The sequence below is a fragment of the Arthrobotrys flagrans genome (genome assembly GCF_004000055.1).
Source record: "Arthrobotrys flagrans strain CBS H-5679 chromosome Unknown unitig_0, whole genome shotgun sequence".
NCBI classification, from domain to species: domain Eukaryota; kingdom Fungi; phylum Ascomycota; class Orbiliomycetes; order Orbiliales; family Orbiliaceae; genus Arthrobotrys; species Arthrobotrys flagrans.
This window is the reverse complement of record NW_027137550.1, coordinates 6,513,129-6,531,469: the sequence shown is the minus strand read 5'-3', so window position 1 is coordinate 6,531,469 and position 18,341 is coordinate 6,513,129. Positions and strand designations below refer to the sequence as shown.

General features: G+C 44.7%; 4 protein-coding genes across 4 annotated transcripts; 2 read left to right on the top strand and 2 right to left on the bottom strand.

Annotated features, from left to right (window-relative positions):
- Nucleotides 1–5,869: 5,869 nt before the first annotated feature.
- On the top strand, nt 5,870–6,168 carry DFL_004925 (uncharacterized protein; the record flags this gene model as incomplete). The annotated part of the gene is made up of 2 exons (XM_067634104.1): nt 5,870–6,010; nt 6,097–6,168. 2 exons carry the CDS (start codon nt 5,870–5,872, stop codon nt 6,166–6,168), a joined length of 213 nt encoding a protein of 70 aa, XP_067492206.1.
- Nucleotides 6,169–6,638: 470 nt separating this feature from the next.
- On the bottom strand, nt 6,639–7,499 carry DFL_004924 (uncharacterized protein; the record flags this gene model as incomplete). Its single annotated transcript, XM_067634103.1, has 2 exons — nt 6,639–7,291; nt 7,367–7,499. 2 exons carry the CDS (start codon nt 7,497–7,499, stop codon nt 6,639–6,641), a joined length of 786 nt encoding a protein of 261 aa, XP_067492205.1.
- Nucleotides 7,500–10,643: 3,144 nt separating this feature from the next.
- On the top strand, nt 10,644–10,971 carry DFL_004923 (uncharacterized protein; the record flags this gene model as incomplete). The annotated part of the gene is made up of 2 exons (XM_067634102.1): nt 10,644–10,691; nt 10,759–10,971. 2 exons carry the CDS (start codon nt 10,644–10,646, stop codon nt 10,969–10,971), a joined length of 261 nt encoding a protein of 86 aa, XP_067492204.1.
- Nucleotides 10,972–11,305: 334 nt separating this feature from the next.
- DFL_004922 (uncharacterized protein) lies at nt 11,306–12,912 on the bottom strand (the record flags this gene model as incomplete). Its single annotated transcript, XM_067634101.1, has 2 exons — nt 11,306–11,727; nt 11,799–12,912. The coding sequence occupies 2 exons, from the start codon at nt 12,910–12,912 to the stop codon at nt 11,306–11,308; spliced, it is 1,536 nt and encodes a 511-aa protein (XP_067492203.1).
- Nucleotides 12,913–18,341: the final 5,429 nt, after the last annotated feature.

Genomic DNA, 18,341 nt, shown 5'->3' with positions numbered 1-18,341 from the left:
GAGACTGAGGGGAGAGACAGGAAGAAGGAAGGAAGGAAGACCGAGAATGAGGGATAAAACCCGGCAAGCCCGTTTCTCTGCGTCAAAAGCCACCCCAGCAAACCCTCGTCAGTTTTACGCTGGGCAGGAAATACCTAGCAGAAAAACCAAAAAATGCGAAATGCGAAATGCGAGGGTCTGTACGGATGTACGACTCAGTCCAGTCCAGACAGTCACTTATGTATGTCGCAAGGTTATTTTTTTTTTGTTTTTTTGTTTACAGTTAAAGGGGGGGACCGTTCACAGCGATCGAGAAAAGAACTATGGATGTATGGAAGGGATCGAAAACCGGTGACGCTACAAAATTAGAAGAAGAATTTAAAATGTGGATAGCGTCACAGACACAGACATAGACACAGAGAGCACCTAAGAGAGGCGAGAGTGTGAGTGAGAGGGGAAGAAGGCATCGAACTATTGCATTCAGAAAGGCAGCCTCCAACCCAATAATCCACCTATAGTGCTAGGCGGGAGGGCGAAGGACGAGACCACACCGTTCCCCACCCAGCATCCGCGCTAGCCAGGCCGAGCCTTGCAAACCGCTCTTGCAACCCTTGGGGTTTCCCCGTCTCACTAATCTCGTTCGATGCACGTCTTATTAGGTCCTCCTTGGTCGACTCGTCCTGTGGGCATTTCCCCAGACGAGGCTTTCGATTCAATAATTGTGATGATATATCCTCGACCTACATACACACATACAAGTACTTAATCGCAAGACCCCGTTTATCGGCTTTGGCTACAATTCTCTACAAGATTGTCTCTAACTCATATACTTAATTGCCATACTAACATCCAGTAAACAGTTCACAGAGTCTACCTTCTCAATCAACCGTTCCTCGTACTTTCTGTACCATTGCTGGTTGCAAACCTCTCCATACACACACACACAAATATCGATACATAAATTCCAACAGTAGCACTAATTGGTGCTGAAGCCAAGCTAACCTCATTTCAGCGAATCAAAAAAAAAAAAAAAAAAAAAAGGGTGGAAGGCGGATCGAGGAGGGAAGAAGCGGAGAGGGTGGAGCTGGGCCGAGACGATTGAGCAAGGACATGGCATTTCCAATGTCTGAGACGGAATGCCTGTTGGACTGCTCATCAAAACCCCATCCTCCTTCAATCAAGATTTGTGCTGGGTGGAATGGATATCACAACCAAGGAGAAAAAAAAAAGAAGACAAAGCTTCCGACACCGACATCTCCATTTGCGGCTGTTGCTACTGCTGTTAACCTGCACGGTTTGGCGCATCCAACCCCGAAGCCGAATTTGCGAATAACATCCACAGAAATTGCAATTTAGGTCGACTGGTATGAATCGCAAAAGCCATTTACCGAGGGAAGCGAGCTTGGGTAAAAATTTCCCTGATTCTCCTTTCTTATTCTCGTCCGAAAGCCTGTCATGTGCGGGTGTGGGGGCCCCTTCCGAATGGTCAGAGCACAGAGTGTATCATCACCCTGTCCCCACTTCTTGTGATTTGCCCAGACTTTCAAGTTTGCCGCTATTTCTCTCCACCACATTCGACAGACGCGAAGACGCAAGAACACGTATCGACTGTTGAACACTGGAAAAATCCACGGTGACAACCGCAATTGACTTCCTCTTCGTCTATTTTCCTGCGCTGCGCTGCACTGCACTGCACGAGATAGATACATGCTGCATCTTCTCCCGTTTGACGTCGATCACATCGTATACTTGTAAGATGTGCAGCACGTTAAAATTAACAAGGCCTTTGGAAGGAGCTGACGACTCCAACCATATACATACCCAGCTAGGTATATACATACAGACGAGCTAACGCAATATTATACCCTTGTACATAGTATGTATAACCAAGGCCTCGACCTTCGAGCCTCCTACCTTCTCTAGCCTCTAAAACATACCGATAAACGCAGATCAATGTCATCCGCAATACAATTACTTCCTTGCTAGCCTATTCCGCCAGCCTTGTGTAATTAAGCTTCGTCAAACCCATCAACAAGCTGTTTAAAAGATTTTTCCCCTTCAGAATAGTTAGGTGCCTAGAGTACACAATCGATAATAACATCTCAAAGCCCTACGGGAGCTGAATCCGGTTGATCATGCACCGAATTCCCCCAAGCTTCGCATGCAGATCTCTCAAACCGGCCCCAAGGCTAGTCCATATGCTGCTGCACACCTGAACACTGTGACCTATTTATGCAATTAGCAGGGGGATTCCAAGAGGCAGCGACTTCTACCATCTCCATAGAGAGAGTGGAAGAGCTCACGTCTTCCAGAGAGAAAATTTCTTCAAACGGCGGCCCTTTTTTTTGGTTTGCGGGAGGAAGCTTGGTAGCCGAACTTGGCTTGTTTGAACGCGGAAGGGAAGCGGATATCCGGATAAGAACAGCGCCTCAATTCCAACCGACAGAGCTAAGTCCCCTCCAGGCAATCGAAGCAGAAGCACCAGCCCCTGCCCTGTGAATATGTAGCTGGATCCTTCTTCTTTTGCCTGGCTGCCACGCTCAGGATGGTGCTTATTCTTTACATTCTGCCAAATGGCCAACAGACCGTTTCATGAATTCACCCTCGCACAAATCCTTGTTTTATCGGACGATTCGATTTGATAAATGCGAAACCGATCAATACTACGATCTACGATTTTAAATCTTCATGGATTCCGTTTAGTATCGCAGGGTGTTTAATTGGCGAAGAAGCCAATGAGGAGCTCGAATAGGTAATCGAACTCTGGCTGGAGAATACCCCTAACTAGCAAAAGCGCTTTCGTATTTCAATCCGCTTAAAGAAAGTGACGATCATCCTAAACATATCCCGTTGTATTCGGTCACGTTGATGGCGACATGTTGGCATCGTCACCCTTGCTAACAGAAATTTCGAAAACCTTTTTTTTTTTTTTAAAAAAAAAAAGCCTCCAGGTGCCAGGGTGCAACCAGCGACTAATTTTGCCAAATCCGTGCAGGGTAACTTATTTCTTGCATACAGCCGCTTTACCCCACCAAAGAGGGAGAGAAAAAAATCGCTCCTATTGGAATTGTTCAAAGTCGAATGATCCGTTTGTTTCAACCAGTGTGATAAGTTTTCGCGCAGATGCATATGTAGAACGCATCTAATGTGATTTCTCAAACGGCGCATGATATAAGGCCCAAGACTTGTCCATTGAAGTGACAGCTGCTTACGGACTAAGCCCCACCAATAAGTCCCGAATGCGATATACATAGATGAATGGAAATTTCGACGACAGAATATATACAGACATAAATCACGAAACCGTGTGTCAATCGTGTAAATAACATCCAAAAACACCACATTAGGCAGGTTGCTTTTTGTGAAATATCCAAATCGGGTAAATATGGGACGACATGCAACACCCCAACACATGACAGCCTCAGATCTCATCGTAGGCCTGACGCCATTAGTTCGAAAAAAAGAATATGTCACCGGGTTTCGAAAGCGAGAAAGCCTTGGTCTCGATAATAAACCGATCCATTGAGCCTTTTAATTCTTATTGGGCTAAGGCTAGTTCTGTTGTGCAAGACGAACCTGCACAACACTCTACATGCGAGGAACATGGGCGTTAAGATGCATATGCCGTTTAGAGTCCTGTTGCACCTAAGAACCTAAACGTTATCCAGTCACACCGCATCCCCCAAGCGTTCTCGTCTTAGGATGTGGCAAATACAGCCTATTTCACGACTAATCATCCATTCAGAACTCTCAGCTTTAGCACTATTATGGCACGAGTCGAGTCCTAACCAGGCCCAATCCCCCGACGGAAAGTTATCACAATGCTTAAAGTTTGGAAAATTGCAAAACGGCAAATACAATGTGCACTATTTTGTCGTTTAAAGGAATTATTAAGAATATAGGCTACATCTCCAGACATCGGATATATTAATATCATGCATTAGGTAACACGGTAAAAGTAACGAATTAACAAGTTTTCATAACAAAAATTGCAGCACCCGTTCAGGATCTCGCTGACTTCTTTGCCGCTGAACTCGGCCTTGGGAGATATCGACGGAAGGCAACATTCTCTTAAGCCTGCCCGTTGTTCGACGCTATGGTAATACTGGATCCTTGAGCTGGGCTCCTTGCGAATTACTGTGCACAAATCAGGTCTGTACAGGCGGCTTAGGTAGCTAGTTGGCACGGGAAAGAGGGGTTAATATCTAAATCTAAATGAATGACATGCAAAACAGTCTGAGCCAGAGAGATTATGCGCTGCAACTGTGGGTCTGTCAACCCGTTCACCTTATTTTCGAACTCCGTCTAAGCCGTCCTGCCAGCAAATATATTTGAAAAGAACAATCGCAAAATCAAAAAATATCTTGTGACCACTTTCTGCGCCTTTCCAAAATAGAACGGATATTTCCGACTGAATATATACCATGATCGACCAAAAAGGATTGTTCCGCGGTCTTTTTTTTTTTTTTTAGTAGAAACATCAAGAATAATAAACCCTACTGTATAGAAAATTGTGTGCCGTCCAAGTTTATTGTTTTCTATCTATCACCGCACAATCTTGCCAAAGAAAAAAAAATTGGGGCAAGCGGGGCGAACAAAAAAAAAAAAGTCAAAAAAGAATGAGAGAACGATTTGCCGGCACTCAGAATCGAACTGAGGCTGTATCGGGAGTGTAATACCTTTCGGTCTCCACAACGATACGTACTAACCACTATACTATGCCGGCTTCGTTGAAGACGGTGTATCTTAATTGAACTTATAGACCTATCAAAAGCATGCAACCCAGTTTGCGCCTCTGGTAATCGTCCGGCTTGAAATAGGCTTGAGGCTTAAAGTCGTATAATCAAGGATGAAGGCTTCCGCTGTGTTGTAAAATGTGGTATTTTCGACACCAACACAAAACCGTCTCGTCACCGAATCCGCACACTGAAGAACGATAAATAAGATAAGAAATTATATATATTTCTGACATGGAATGTCTACAATATTCTGGATCCGTTATTCTTCATGCCAAACTATAGCCTTGTACCTAGGTGCTCAAAGTGGCCGGTGGAAGCAAAATAGCCAGAGAATATAGAAGAGCAACTCTACAACTAGCTGGGTCTGTGGGGTTCCATAGCTTATACCATAGTCCAAATCAGGTACAAACCACGCTACAGGCGTATATTGGGTTACCTACGCTTGAGCAGGTTTAGTCTTTAGTGAAGCTATAGGAGTCCCTGCTGTCTTCCTTTACGTGAGGGCGTCAGACTGTCAGCCTTAAATGCAGGCGGCCTTCACGTACGGCATAAGAATCTTACAGACATTTAGACGTAGCTCCCCTAATACTCGTCCACAAAATTAGGTACAAAGCTTTACCCCGGTTTAGAATATTTCTCTGCTCTTTTAGCTACTAGTACCTCACATTCCCATTACTCATCACGCCCTCATCCATGTGAATTTGCCAGGGTGCCATCAGAATCAAACTGCGACAAGGGTATATACTATCAGAGATACTCTTTGCCATGGCTTCTATTCGTGATACCTCAATTCAGCAACTACGTCTGCTGACTCGTCAAACAGGTGCCGGTAATATCACCTCGAATCGGTCTTGGAAAGTACTGCTACCCTAATATCTTTAGATAGCTCGGGCCCTTGTATGCTTCTCAACTCGAGGCTAGCACATTGGCATAAAAATCCACAGACGATTCGCAACACTCTCCTCTCCGAAGAATAGCTTCTCATCCTTTCGGAGCACTATCGTCTACGAGAACACCTTCTCCCTGATCCTAGAAAATGCAAGCGATGGATGAGTATGAATGCCTATACTTCAAAGCTATTCTTGGTATACGTCGCTGGATACCTCTAATCTTTCAAGCAGAGAACCCCATTGACGTGGCTACGTTGCACGATGATTGTCCTTATCAATGGGATGATCGAAGAATATCTCAATAGGAGGGTCCAAATCGGTATTCCGAAGCTTGTTCAAGAGCACCCCGATAGTTCTATGGGTGCAAGTTCCACCAGCAGTGAAGGGGCCCCAGATGAACAGGTGTGCACGGATTTCGTAACACCTGCCCCGTCTGAACTTAATTTCAAGGGTTTGAACGAAAGAGAATAACTGACGGTAAAATTTAGGAGCCAGCTGCTATCTCAGATATCTCCGAGATAGCCAAGCCTCCAGGGAGGCTACCAACCGCCCAGCCGTAGATCAACTCTTAGAGTACAGGTGGAAGTATTCTGAATATAGGGTTAACATTTCAGGTCGACCATTCTGGCACGTCGTATTGTTCACCAAGAAAATGGAACCCGTCTCTATCGTAAGAGAAACTCTAGACCAAGCAAGACATGAAGCTGCGGAAGCAGCAGGTGAGCTATACTTTAAAACTTTTACTTGACTTTTTTCTTCGTTCCTCAACCTTCTTCTTCTCAACCTTCTTCTCCCTCTGCTTCTCCCTCTGCTCCGTCCTCTTTTTTAACTTTGCGAGCGTTTACACGGATTCCAGTCCCGGGGATCATTAACAGTATATAAGCTCCTGGAAGAAGGTCTATTGTCTATTTTTATATATTCATTACCCTAGATCAGTACACAAAAATAGAAATATGTCTATACACAGTACTAGCACCCGCTAAATGGCTTTGCAAAACCCGCATGAACCTCATTCTCAGAACCCCAAAGCTTAGTTTTTCAGCTCTTCTTCTGTCGGCCCGAACTGCAAGATCTTCCCATATCCTAGCCACCCGAAAAACTCAAACCCAAGGCGTACAAGCGTTGGCATCGGTGGAAATATTTCCTTTTCCTTCTTGTTAAAATGCCTTAACTGATAAGATGTCCCCCAAATCACCCCCTGCGTCTTAAGTTCATCGAAGACAGCCTTTTCGATTTTTTTGTTACAATCTTCCAAAACGGTAAGGGGCACTCGCCGGCCGTACAAACAAGACAAAGTCTCTTCCTTCTGGAGATGAGGAAGCAGGACTTCTATCAGTCGCTCAGTCGTGGAGGAGATTTCCTCGCCCGGCCACGCGGGTGAGCCCTCGCCACCCTTGAGATGCTGTTCAGCGGTCTTGACGTACTCCAAATCCTGATGAAGTAGTTGCTCAATTTCTTCGTGTTCGTGGCTTGACTCTGTAAAGTCAACATATGGCTTCATCAAAGGGAAAAATATTTCTTCCTCGTGATGATGATGGCTATCGAGAGTTTCGAAAGTAATTTTAGTATATTCGAGGAAGGCGGCACGTTTTGCGGGTTCGACATTTCGGGCTTGACGGGCGACAGCGCGCAGACTACGACGAACGAGGCTGTGAATTGTGAATAATCCGACCACAAATGGGACTATTGGTCAATTTAGTACAATTTCTGCCTTGGATTTCTTCTGTTCATAGTTTAGTTTCAAGGGGGTCGACATACCGACAGGGTCCTTCATGTTAACTGTAGCAGCGCTTAGGTTGTACTTGTCAATCTTTATCGCCTCGACCGGCTCTGGGAATTTGTCGGCATTGAGGTCATTATATTCAAGCACTTGTTCCTGTGAGGCAGGCATGGTGTGCAAATATTAGAGTAGGTAAACAGGAAATATAGGTGTTTGGTAATAGGCTCTGTGTGTGTTGATCAATTGAAAGTAGCAAAGTATTGATTTCGACTATATACGGTTATAGCTGTAGTATGATATTCCGAGATTTCGAGATGCGAACTGTCGCTTCCTTACATACAAGATTTGCTTTCTAGTAGCAGGTACGCCTTTTATAACATTATTTGGCCAAGAAACCCAAGTCCGTTTAAGCTCCACAGCAAGACTTCCACCCATGAGACATCTTAATCACGGTATTAATATTCTTGGTGTCTCGCAAAATGAGGTCATTGTGCTTTTGCGACGGTCCCGTGCAGCGTAGAGTTTCTTCCAAGAAATTACCTGTTTCGGCATTTTATATGCGTGCATTGGTGTCGCTTCGCAACCCAAATTAACCTGTAATGGGGTAAAGTATCCTCATGCCTAGGGCTGAGAAGCGGATTCGCACGGAATATGCAAGCTGACTCGATGTACCAATCAAATTTGGAATAACAGGACTTCAGCCTATGGGGAAGCTCCGATTACTTTGTCATGGGCTGTGTGGACCAAGGTTTGGAGCTGTACTATGTAAGTAACGTTGTGGGGATCGATTGGGTTGGATTATCATACTAAGTCGGGTTTCTTCATCCCGTTAACATCGCCGCCTTGAATTTCAAATAGTGTCAGATGTGGAAATTGCGAGATGTGTGGCAACGCTACCTATGAAATTTTATCCCCTATGAAGCTTGAAGTCGACGTACGTATGTACGTATGCACGTATTCCTATATCCTCTCAGCCCACTGTCGTACAAGACTCGAAACGGTGTCTTTGATGCAGATCCTGATTCTGCTTGTACCACCTCAGATAATGTGTTGATGTGTTGATGTGTTGGTGAGCTAACCGCATAAGGAAAACGACTATAGCCTCCACGTTTCCCCAGGTCTAGAATATCCTGCCTGGCATGTTTTCTCCCTTCTAACAAACACAAAATGTTCCTTTTCGCGTCGCCAATCCACCAAAGTTGGCCTTCGTCCGTTTCAATCTGCACGGCCGGAAACCAATAGCTGTCATGTTTTAACATCTGTCAAGTTTATTCTTACACACGAATTAACCTTATTTCGATGTCATTGCTGTGAAAAAACCGTGTGTCTTTTTCGACGCCGCAACACTTTTCACTCCATATTTTCATACCTTCCTTTATTTTCTATTTTCTATTGTTCCTGCTGGCCAGCTCAGGTAACAACAGTCGGGGTGAACCCTGATGCTCAACACTCCTCGCATCAATAATTACATAATGTTCTAGTAAGTTCAGTTTAGTCTCGAGGCCAGTCAGTTAGATTACATAAGGAACTTGAACGTCGCTGCTTCCCTTGGTTCAGCCTCAATCTGGAAGTGACGGATATGCCTTACGAACACGCTTCCGGTAAATGAACAGCATCGAAGCATTTTACTTGTTGGATTCAACACTCTGTCCTCTCATACTTCGCCTTGGGGCTAGTTTTAAGCCGAGTTTTTTCATTCCTGTTGGAATCAATTCCCCAGTGCTAGTATCCTCAGTTCGGTCATAATCAACACCAAAGGCTCCGGGAATATAGTTACTCCCGGTATCTTCTCCTGGCAGTATCCTCCCGGAATAATGTCACAGGGTATTTTTTCCCTGTCAAAATAGAGCAATCACTCGATCACTTCATCCACGGAAATGCAAAGAATATCACACCTATGCAATTGTAATACCTTCGAGCCCTCCTTTGAAAGGATCACATTCTAAAACGCAGGGCGAGTGAAGAGAGTGGTCATTCGAAAGTGTAAAGCAGTTATAAGGATCCTCTGACGATAAATTTGGCCATGTGCCTTAATCTCCTCATTCCATTCCTTCCATGGTTTGCACAAAGGCAATCAACGGAAGGCAGGAGGAATGCTGTCGGGATCCACAGGTTGTAAGAACGGGTCTTCCCTCTAGAAACACCCAGAGGACTAGTTCATATGAGGACTCCGGAAGTATAGGAATGCAAGGTTGCACGGAATTATAGAAAAAGTTTGACACAAGACAACATCAGGCTTTGGGCTGTAATGGTAGCATGATCTGAGCGGAGGCGCTAATAATATACTAATAACATCCCACCTATCCACTCCAACATGCATTTTATAAATCCCAAGGTCTCGTTTCTGGCAAGGTTTGTTATAAAACTCTTTCTATTAGTGGCCTAGAACAAAAGTGAAATCCTCGCCACTCGGATTTCATGTCTCGAATGCAAACTTTTAGGGTCGGTGGGCTGAAACGATGAATTGTCCAGATTTCGTAGGCCGACGTTGTCTTTCCTTTCCAAGTTTGCCCCACCCTGCTTTGCTACGCATGCTGTTGTCGACTCTGATCGAGATCTTGATTTTGACAGACACCGATATCACATTTCCCCCACTTGCACGAACACAGGATAATTTTATTACAACATCTTAAGAAAATTGCACCGTACGATCGTACGAATATGATAGGCGATAGCTATTGGGTAGAGATAGAGTAGATTGATGCTCGATTTCTGCACATGCAGAGTTTGCTCGAACTATGGAGACACGCATACGTAGTAAAGGCCATCTGTTTTTCAAAAACAAGACAACGAGAAGAAAGTTAAGTCCGTAAACTAGGCATTCCCTGGTTAGCCGAAATAACACACACTCCCCCAAAAATTCATCAATTAAAAATGTGATAGAACTTTAAGTTTTGACTCACAAACATTAAAGCTTGTCTTGAAAATTCGATCCATTTTAACAAATTATTAGCTACGTAGCACTGCGTAATATAGAGAGAGGGCCAAGGGGACGGGGTATGCAACTAGAGTGGCTCTGCATGTTAGCGCTCCCTCGTGAAATGTGAAAGGGAGGGCCAACGAATGCATACAGGAGCCGTTTTAAACGATCGCGGACATCGGGGCGCATGTGCATGCATTCAAATATCGGCGTAAGGGTACTGGACTTGGCTTGTTCGGAGGACAAGGTCTGGGGTGTTAGATATCAAAAGACAACAACGGGTCAACTTTGCAACTTTGTCTTTATATAAATCCGGCAAATGAAAGGGCGTAGAAAGCTGACACGATCTCAATCTTGTGCATCTCGTCTTGAGGGCATTCCCATTAGGAGACAACATGATCTCCTTGAATGAGGCCTTTAAGCTAAAATCGAACCACCGTAAGGTATGCGGAATACGTTCTCGTTCAAACGAAAGAAGAAGAAGCTTATATGCAGTTAACGGTTGATTAGATACCACGAAAACGGAAGTATTTATTACAACTCGTATTGCTAAAATCTTTATTACAACCATGCATCGTAAAGAAAATGGTGGGGACGAATCTACAAGGTCTTCGATTTGGCCCTTGCGTCGTCGGGTGCAAGTACACGAACATGTCACTTTGCATTCCACGGCACCTCCTCGAAAGGAAGGTCCAACTACACGACTCGAAAGCTGGGCAATGAATTTCAGGAATTGTTATTTGTGGGCTACTACCACTAAGGCATTATATTATTGGACAAAAGTTCGATTATTCTTTCTTTTCGCGGAAGATGCACATATGTTCTGATAAACCAAAGACCTAGCAAGGGTATGCTCTCAAATAAACACCATGTATATAAATACAGAAAAGGTTTAAGCGCTAGAAAGGGATCACAGTTGGAAAAAAACAAAGAAAAACTCGCTAATATGCAGGATTCAAAGGTCAAGTCGTATTACATGAAAAGAATGATAAAAAAACCAATACCCCAGAAGTTTATGACCATGGTAAATGTACTATACTAGAATGTAAACGAAAGATTAGAGACATGCAGGCTTCACGGGGCCTACATAGTCGTCTTCGGCGATATGGCCGGTGATTGTTAATAGCTCCTTGATCATTCCCTGATCCCCATTGCAACGTTTGTTGATGAATTCTTCGAGTTTGAGCCTTTCTATACCTTTCTGCTGCCGGTATCTCTGAATGGCTGCCCGAAGGCGTTCGTTCTCTTCTTGGAGTGGCGATTTGCCAGGCATGGCATAGCTGGGTTCCCGCTTTACCCTGGGCTTCCCCGATGTACCGTTATAGTAAGAGCTATGCTTTTCAAGCATTCGGGCCCGGTACTCCTCTATCTGTTCGTCGGTGTCTTCTTCATCTCTCTTTGGGGTCTCGGCTTCGAGAGGCGGCCCAACGGAGATGTTTGTGATACTACCAGCTCGGCCTTCTCGTATGAGTAGACGATCTGTTTCCGTTGTTAGATCTTGAAATTCCAAAGATCGTTTAAATGCACAGTAAAAGATCTTTGAAGCTTACCTCCTCCGGCTGGTGGCTCTGGGGCGGTCCTCAAGATATCTGGAAATTGGTGCCGAGAGCTGCTTGGGCTCCCTGCACTTCGTTGGGCTGCGTTCATCTCTGTGGGAAGGGGTCCGTTCAAAATATGGCTTGCATGCAAAGGAGGAATAGAGGGCAATTTATTTTCATGGGGCCCAGGTCGCCGATCGAAATCCTGTTTCCGGGAAAGGTCGTCCGGCCTATCCCACCGTGGCCTATCTAGTTGAAAGTCGGTAAGGCGAGGGAGCTCCCCAAGCCTTGGTAGCGTATTTTGTGAAGAGGGTAGGTGTTCCCATTTGATGACTGGTTCCCTTCCTTGCTCCTGAGGGATAGGCGAGTGGCGAGGTGCAAGATCTCGACCACGGTGCTCGGATTGTTCATTATGGAAGGGTGGCGGTTGTCTCAAATTCTCAGAGCTTCTCCTAGCGTTAATTGAAGAAAATCCAGTGGGACCAATGGGCGAAGGCGGGTATCTTGAAGGTCCAAAATCGCCTGCTCCAGGCCGAGAATCAGGAATTTGTACATTGGGAATCCTATCAGGCTCTGCGGCTCTAGGTGGCCAAGCAGGATCGGGTCCATGTCGGGAGGAAGACGGATCCGAGTTATTCCTAAGAGAAGGAAGTGCTGGTGCTGGGTTCCCAGAAGAGACTGGAAGATGATGGCGATGTAAAAAGGGATTAAAGTTAGCTGTAGGGCTTTGATGAGAAGCCGGCTGGGGTCCGGGAAACGGATTGAAGGCTGGGTACGTGTACACAGGTTGAGGAGGAGGACTGTTATTATCTTCCTGCGGAGAGTCTTCGAGAGAGTCTCGTCGCGGGCTGAGTCTTCTTCTCTTGAGGGAACTTGGAGAATGATAGACGGATTCAGAATCTCTATAACCATAGATTAATGCATCCTCTTCCATTTGTGCCTTTGTCCGTCTCCTTCGAGGTCGTTTATCTTTAGCTCCAGGAGGTCGGCCATACCGCTTCCGCGAACGGCCGTCTTCGTCTAGCTCACTACCTTCACCGAAAGGAACAGAGGGACTATGCTGAAGAGTTGTTGGGTCTGAATAACTAAAAGGACGAGGTAGAAATTCTTCCCTACGACTGGACATTGCGTCTGGGGATGGGAATGGAGAATTCATAGGCTGTGGAGGCTGACTACCTCTAGGCTGAAGAAAAGATGTTGGGTGATGATGGTGATGGTGGAAGCTTGGGAAATTATTGCTAGTATGTGAAGATGAAGGTGCTAGACTGGGAAGGTGCCCATTCGAAGCATTAAGCTGCTCACCGACAGCTGATGATATATTAGGAAGCTTTGGTTGTTTTTCGTCCATGATAGAAGGACTTGTAGGTTTCGGTCCCCCACTGATCAATCCAACGGTCATTGAAGATGCTGCAGTTGAAGGGGTAGTTAAAGTAGATGAAGGTATATTTGATATCGAAGGAGGAATGGTAGTTATTAAAGATATGATTGGCTTCTCTGGAGCCCGAGCACGATGAGTAGGTCCAGGGGATCTTGACGGCGAACAGGGTGTTACAGTCTTTGCAGATCGAGCATTTTCTTTCGAACGTTCGCTGTACCGTGGATGGATGTCATGATCCTTTATAATTCTGGATGGTGTAGACAGTGGTGATATTGCGTTGTTGTTAGCCGTCCCGTCTGTGTTGGTGTTGGAAATAGCTTCAACCAGAGGGGCCATAACTGAACTCCCTTGACAGGAGCAGGGCAGGATAGTTGATTTCTGTTGACAGGCTATTGCGGACACTCTTATATTAGCAACGGTGACAGAGCTGTAGGAGCAGAAGTCCTCAGAGATCGAGACAGATGAATGAGTATTGATGAATAGTGAATTCGAATTTCGAATATTCAGAGGAGAAAAAAAAAAGAAAGAAAGAAAGAGAAAAAGATAATATGAAAACGGAAAATAAGAAACTCGAATAGACCAAACAAAAGGCGGGGGAGTGATAGTATATGGGTCTATCTTCGGTCGATATCGATGATATGTTAATGTTCTCAAATTGTCGTTTATACACCAAGTCGGGCTTTTAAAAATGAAATCGAGATTTATAAATTTTATAACTGGGGGGGAAAAAAAGAACAACTGGGCCTACCTACCCTTTATAGAACTAGCAGCTCATCGGCCTGAATTGGCTGAGAATTAAAAGGAGGGTTACCAAACGGTTGCAAGCCTGCTAGCTATTTTAATCGGTGTCTTGGACAGGGAAAGAAATCTGCGTTTCGAGATTTGGGCCCACTATTATAATATAATATGTAGCGGGGGCTCCACTTTTTGGAAATGAAGAAATGGTAAATGGTAAATGAATGGCTGAATGAATGGCAAAGACAAGAACGGAAAAGAGGCAATCAGTAGTCTAAAATTGATCGAGATGAATGAGATATTGATGATGATGACGGCGATGATAGAAACAGCAATATGGTGGCTCGATCGCAGAATTGCAATTGTATGTTACGGGGAGGCGGACTGTGAAATTACCAAAACCACAGGCATGGATCCCAAGTACTACCGAGATCTGATCGGGAAGTACCGGCGTGGTCCGTGGGCGGCCCAGATGTTCGGGCGAGCCAGGATAATGGAAGGATGTCCTGAAAACGAAAGTAGGACTTTTGGGCGGATCTAAATTCTCCTGGGCTCGAGAGGGTGAAAATGAACTTTCTGTGCTCCGTATGTATGTTATGTTATGTATTGTACTTTTTCTTGAATGTAAAAGAGCCTTTTTGTTTCTTCGTTTCTTATTTCTTCTTCCTTCTTCCTCTTCCTTTTTTAAATTATTATTCTCTCTCCCTCCCGCTGCACTGGCTCTTGTGAATTTTCTTTTTGGATCGTGGAGTTTGTCCTTATGTAATACGCAATAATAGCCGTTCTGAAGAATGAGCGTAACAGAAATCCGTAACGTCGATTGGTAGCGCACTGTCTGGAAAACCGCTCGATCCTGGGCAGTTGAAATGCTGATTCGACTCTTTCCTTTCTTCCGCCAAATTCTGTACCGTTTTTGTTTTAATCTTCCCCAGACGCTACACCAGTATACCTCCTCTCTCTTCCTCCCCCTCTCTTTTTCTGCAAACTAATCGAAAAGACCGACCTTCCAGGGGGGATTAACGATAACGAAATTGAAAAATAAGAATAAGGGCAGATTGCATGCTCTAATAATAACTGTAGTGCTATGTAATAATCCCCAAGTACTCCCACTTGCTGGGGTTTTTTTTCTCTTCCCGTTATCGTTTGGATTTAGTGGTGGAAATCAAGTTGTGGAACACTGCCGCTTTGACCCCTTCAACAGGTCTCTCCTATTCTCCCAAAGACGACGAATGTATCTTTTACCTTGTGCTAGTCGACGATGAATTTCGTTCGTTTTTGCCTCCGCTCCGCTAAAATTCTGCTGATGAGATTCCGCTGGGCCGTTTAATATTTAGTGATACATCGCTCCTGCTCCTCGAAATTAAGTTGCAGTCCGACTTTTCGATGCTCCAGCCTGTTGCAGGTTTTACACCGTTGCGGAACGAAAGATAAGAGGGTCCAAGGCTTGCGGTATCATCTGTCGATTCAAATTTTAAGTAGTATGGAGACGTCAAGCGAAGACTAGCTGTCAAACTTTGACTTGACCTTGCAAGGACCTTTGGAAAACGGATCGAAACGAAAGACCTCGTGGGGAATCTTCGACGGCTGAAGGGCGAGAATGGAAGCTCTAGAAGAACAAGCCTAACTTTTCCTTCTTCTAACCCCAAGCCATGGAGCGAACGAAAAAAATAAATACGGTCTGTTCTGGATTCCCTCTCCCCACAGCGGAAATCGTTCATAAAATGGTCAATAAGACTACTTTATTTGCAAAAAAGAGAGACGGAATTTCAGTCCGTGTCTACTTAGGATCCGGGACTTTGTGCCCACGAGAGCAAGGACCCACTTTTTTCCAATCGGTTGAAACTCTGGATTGTAAATAGCCTAATGCCTGAACCAGAATTGAGTTTTCTGGCGCACAGTCCTCGTTCGGTCCTCGAAGTGGTGCAGGCGGGGAACCATTTTGTACAAAGCGGAATTAAGTAAAGTACATCCTTAATTAATTCATCCACGTAATAGATATTCAGCTCACCATCGCGGAGTGTCGACGAGATGAACTTTTTGGCGTCATGCTTGCTCGATCTACAGGACTCTCGCCTTCACGATATTCTCACCATGCTACTGGTGTTACCATACTCGACACGTGGATTTGTAAAAAGGATATCCATACATTGACACAAAGTTATACACAAGCTGACCGTGCCAAGTGAGGCCGGCTTTTGACCATGCAACTAGCGAGCCGTTGTTTTAAAACCTTGTGCCCGGATACACCATATTGTTCCCTTTTCCGTTAAAAACTTGTAAAAACGATTTTACATACAATTGTAAAATTGTGTTAAAAATGGCTTCAAAGGTAGGGCAGCGGTTCGACCCTGTTCACTGCCGGGTTTCTCACCACACGGAAGAATTGGTGTCAGGGCCCCATGCATTCATTGGTTTGCCCAGCGGCACGGTTTGATTGGACAGGCTAGAGGGAAGAGTTCCCACTGGGGTCGTCGACTCCTGAGATTGGAGCCGTCTGAACTGCCAGGATAATATTTTTCGCCCTCTGTTAACGATAGAATAATGCATAAGTCGTTATTACCGAACTCAAAAGGCAAGTATCTCGGACGAAAATTGTTTCTAGAATGCTTTTGTTGCTCTTTAACATACATCCAGGTCTCGGATAATACATCGCCGGTTTTCAATAGACAGCGAGAAGCCGATGCATTGGCTGAGACACTTCTATCAAATTAAGAAACATATATGCGAGCGATATCTTTCCGTTCAGCTAGTCGTTAACGTTATAACGTAATAAACATTAGGCTACGAAACATCCGTGACCGGCGGGTAGAGCTAATTGACAATTGCTTCTCGGTACGTATATGTACGTAGTTATAATATTCTATTCAACGGGGGAAATTACGACCATAGGGAATATTAAACTTTCAGCATTAAAACCCATCAAATGGCGGTATTAAGGCTGCGATCTTTTGTCTGTGCGAATTAGATACCCAGAAAACTCTTGATAGATTGCGAAACATCATTAGAGGCAGCACCGGAACATTCCAGGTCGATAATCATTAATATCTGAGCCAGCTAGCGAACCCCATATTGAGATTACAGGATTCCCGTTTGCCGGCTGCCATGGCGGCCTCAACCAAGTTACTCCGAAAGCCACGACATACTAACCTGTTTACTTGTCTTGTTACATATGATATCGTCCCAAGAGATCCAAGATGTCTGTCGTATTTCTTCGAAGTCAGGATAGGCCGAACCACTGGGGCTGATGCACTCTATCTTCGGACGCGAGCTCAAGAACCTGGGTATGCTTTGGATATTTCCCACGAGGCGAGATCAAGTCTGGTAACATCTCCGTGGTTCATAGAGGCACAATGACCAGGCACAATATTAATCCACTGCCTAAATATAAAACGTTCTCAATTCCAGAAGAAATGGGGCAAGTTCATTTTAACTGGTCCATCGTAAAGCTACATAACCTTAACCCACGGAAACACTCAGGATCATCTCGAACTCATAAGTCGCAGTTTTTCGGATAGTTTATAACTTCGGTGGGTCGACAGGGCTATCGGATGAAATTGACCGTCGTATAAGCGAAATGGCCCTCTTTTGAGACTACGCTGGCCCGTACTTGGAATTTTATAATATCAACCGTCGGCGGAAACTCGAGGACATGCGAAGTTTTAACCCGATCACGAGATTTTAAAGCGAGAAGTCTGACTTTTTAAACGGATCAGGTATGTACGTAAGTTTTCAAGGAAATGGTTTAATCCAGGTTTTTAAATCAGCCTGATCGCGATGTGAGGCCAAGTTGTGGCCGAGCCACGGTAGAGGGTGCTGGGCGGTTTGTTAGCGCCGCTCAATGCTTCCAGACTGATTTTCGAACAATTCCCAAGAATACATGCTGTATACGATGTCATCCCTTTCGTTTAATACGACCGCGAGCGAGAGCTTCCAGCAAAAAAGTGTGCAAGTACCTAAGTACATACATAAGTAGGTATATATTTTCTGCATATATTTCTTTAATTCAGCCGAAAGGATTTCACCATACTATACTGTCGGAGCAAGCTGGTGGGGGATTACGAAAGACCTCAATCTGCGTGGCACCCTGCAATATAGCCTATTATCACGTTCCAACACTGAAGTGTCGCTTGCGCACAGGCCTCAGCCGGATCAAGACTATTTTATATTACTCGGTATATAACATAATAGTTATAGGCGGAATAAACCGAGGATGATTTGGCCCTGCAAGCCGTAGCAATATAACTCTCCTTTGCATTAAGCCTTGACGAATAGTTCATGTATGTATGTGTACCTATGCGCCTGCATGTTAATGCATGTCGTAGCTTAGCTCGCTGTACGTTTTAGTTTTCGAACGTTTCTAGTTGCTCGTCTTTTCGCTACTTAGCCTACACATGCCTAAAGATGCGAGTTGAAGGCGTTACCAAGCCCAAATAGAGGAACCG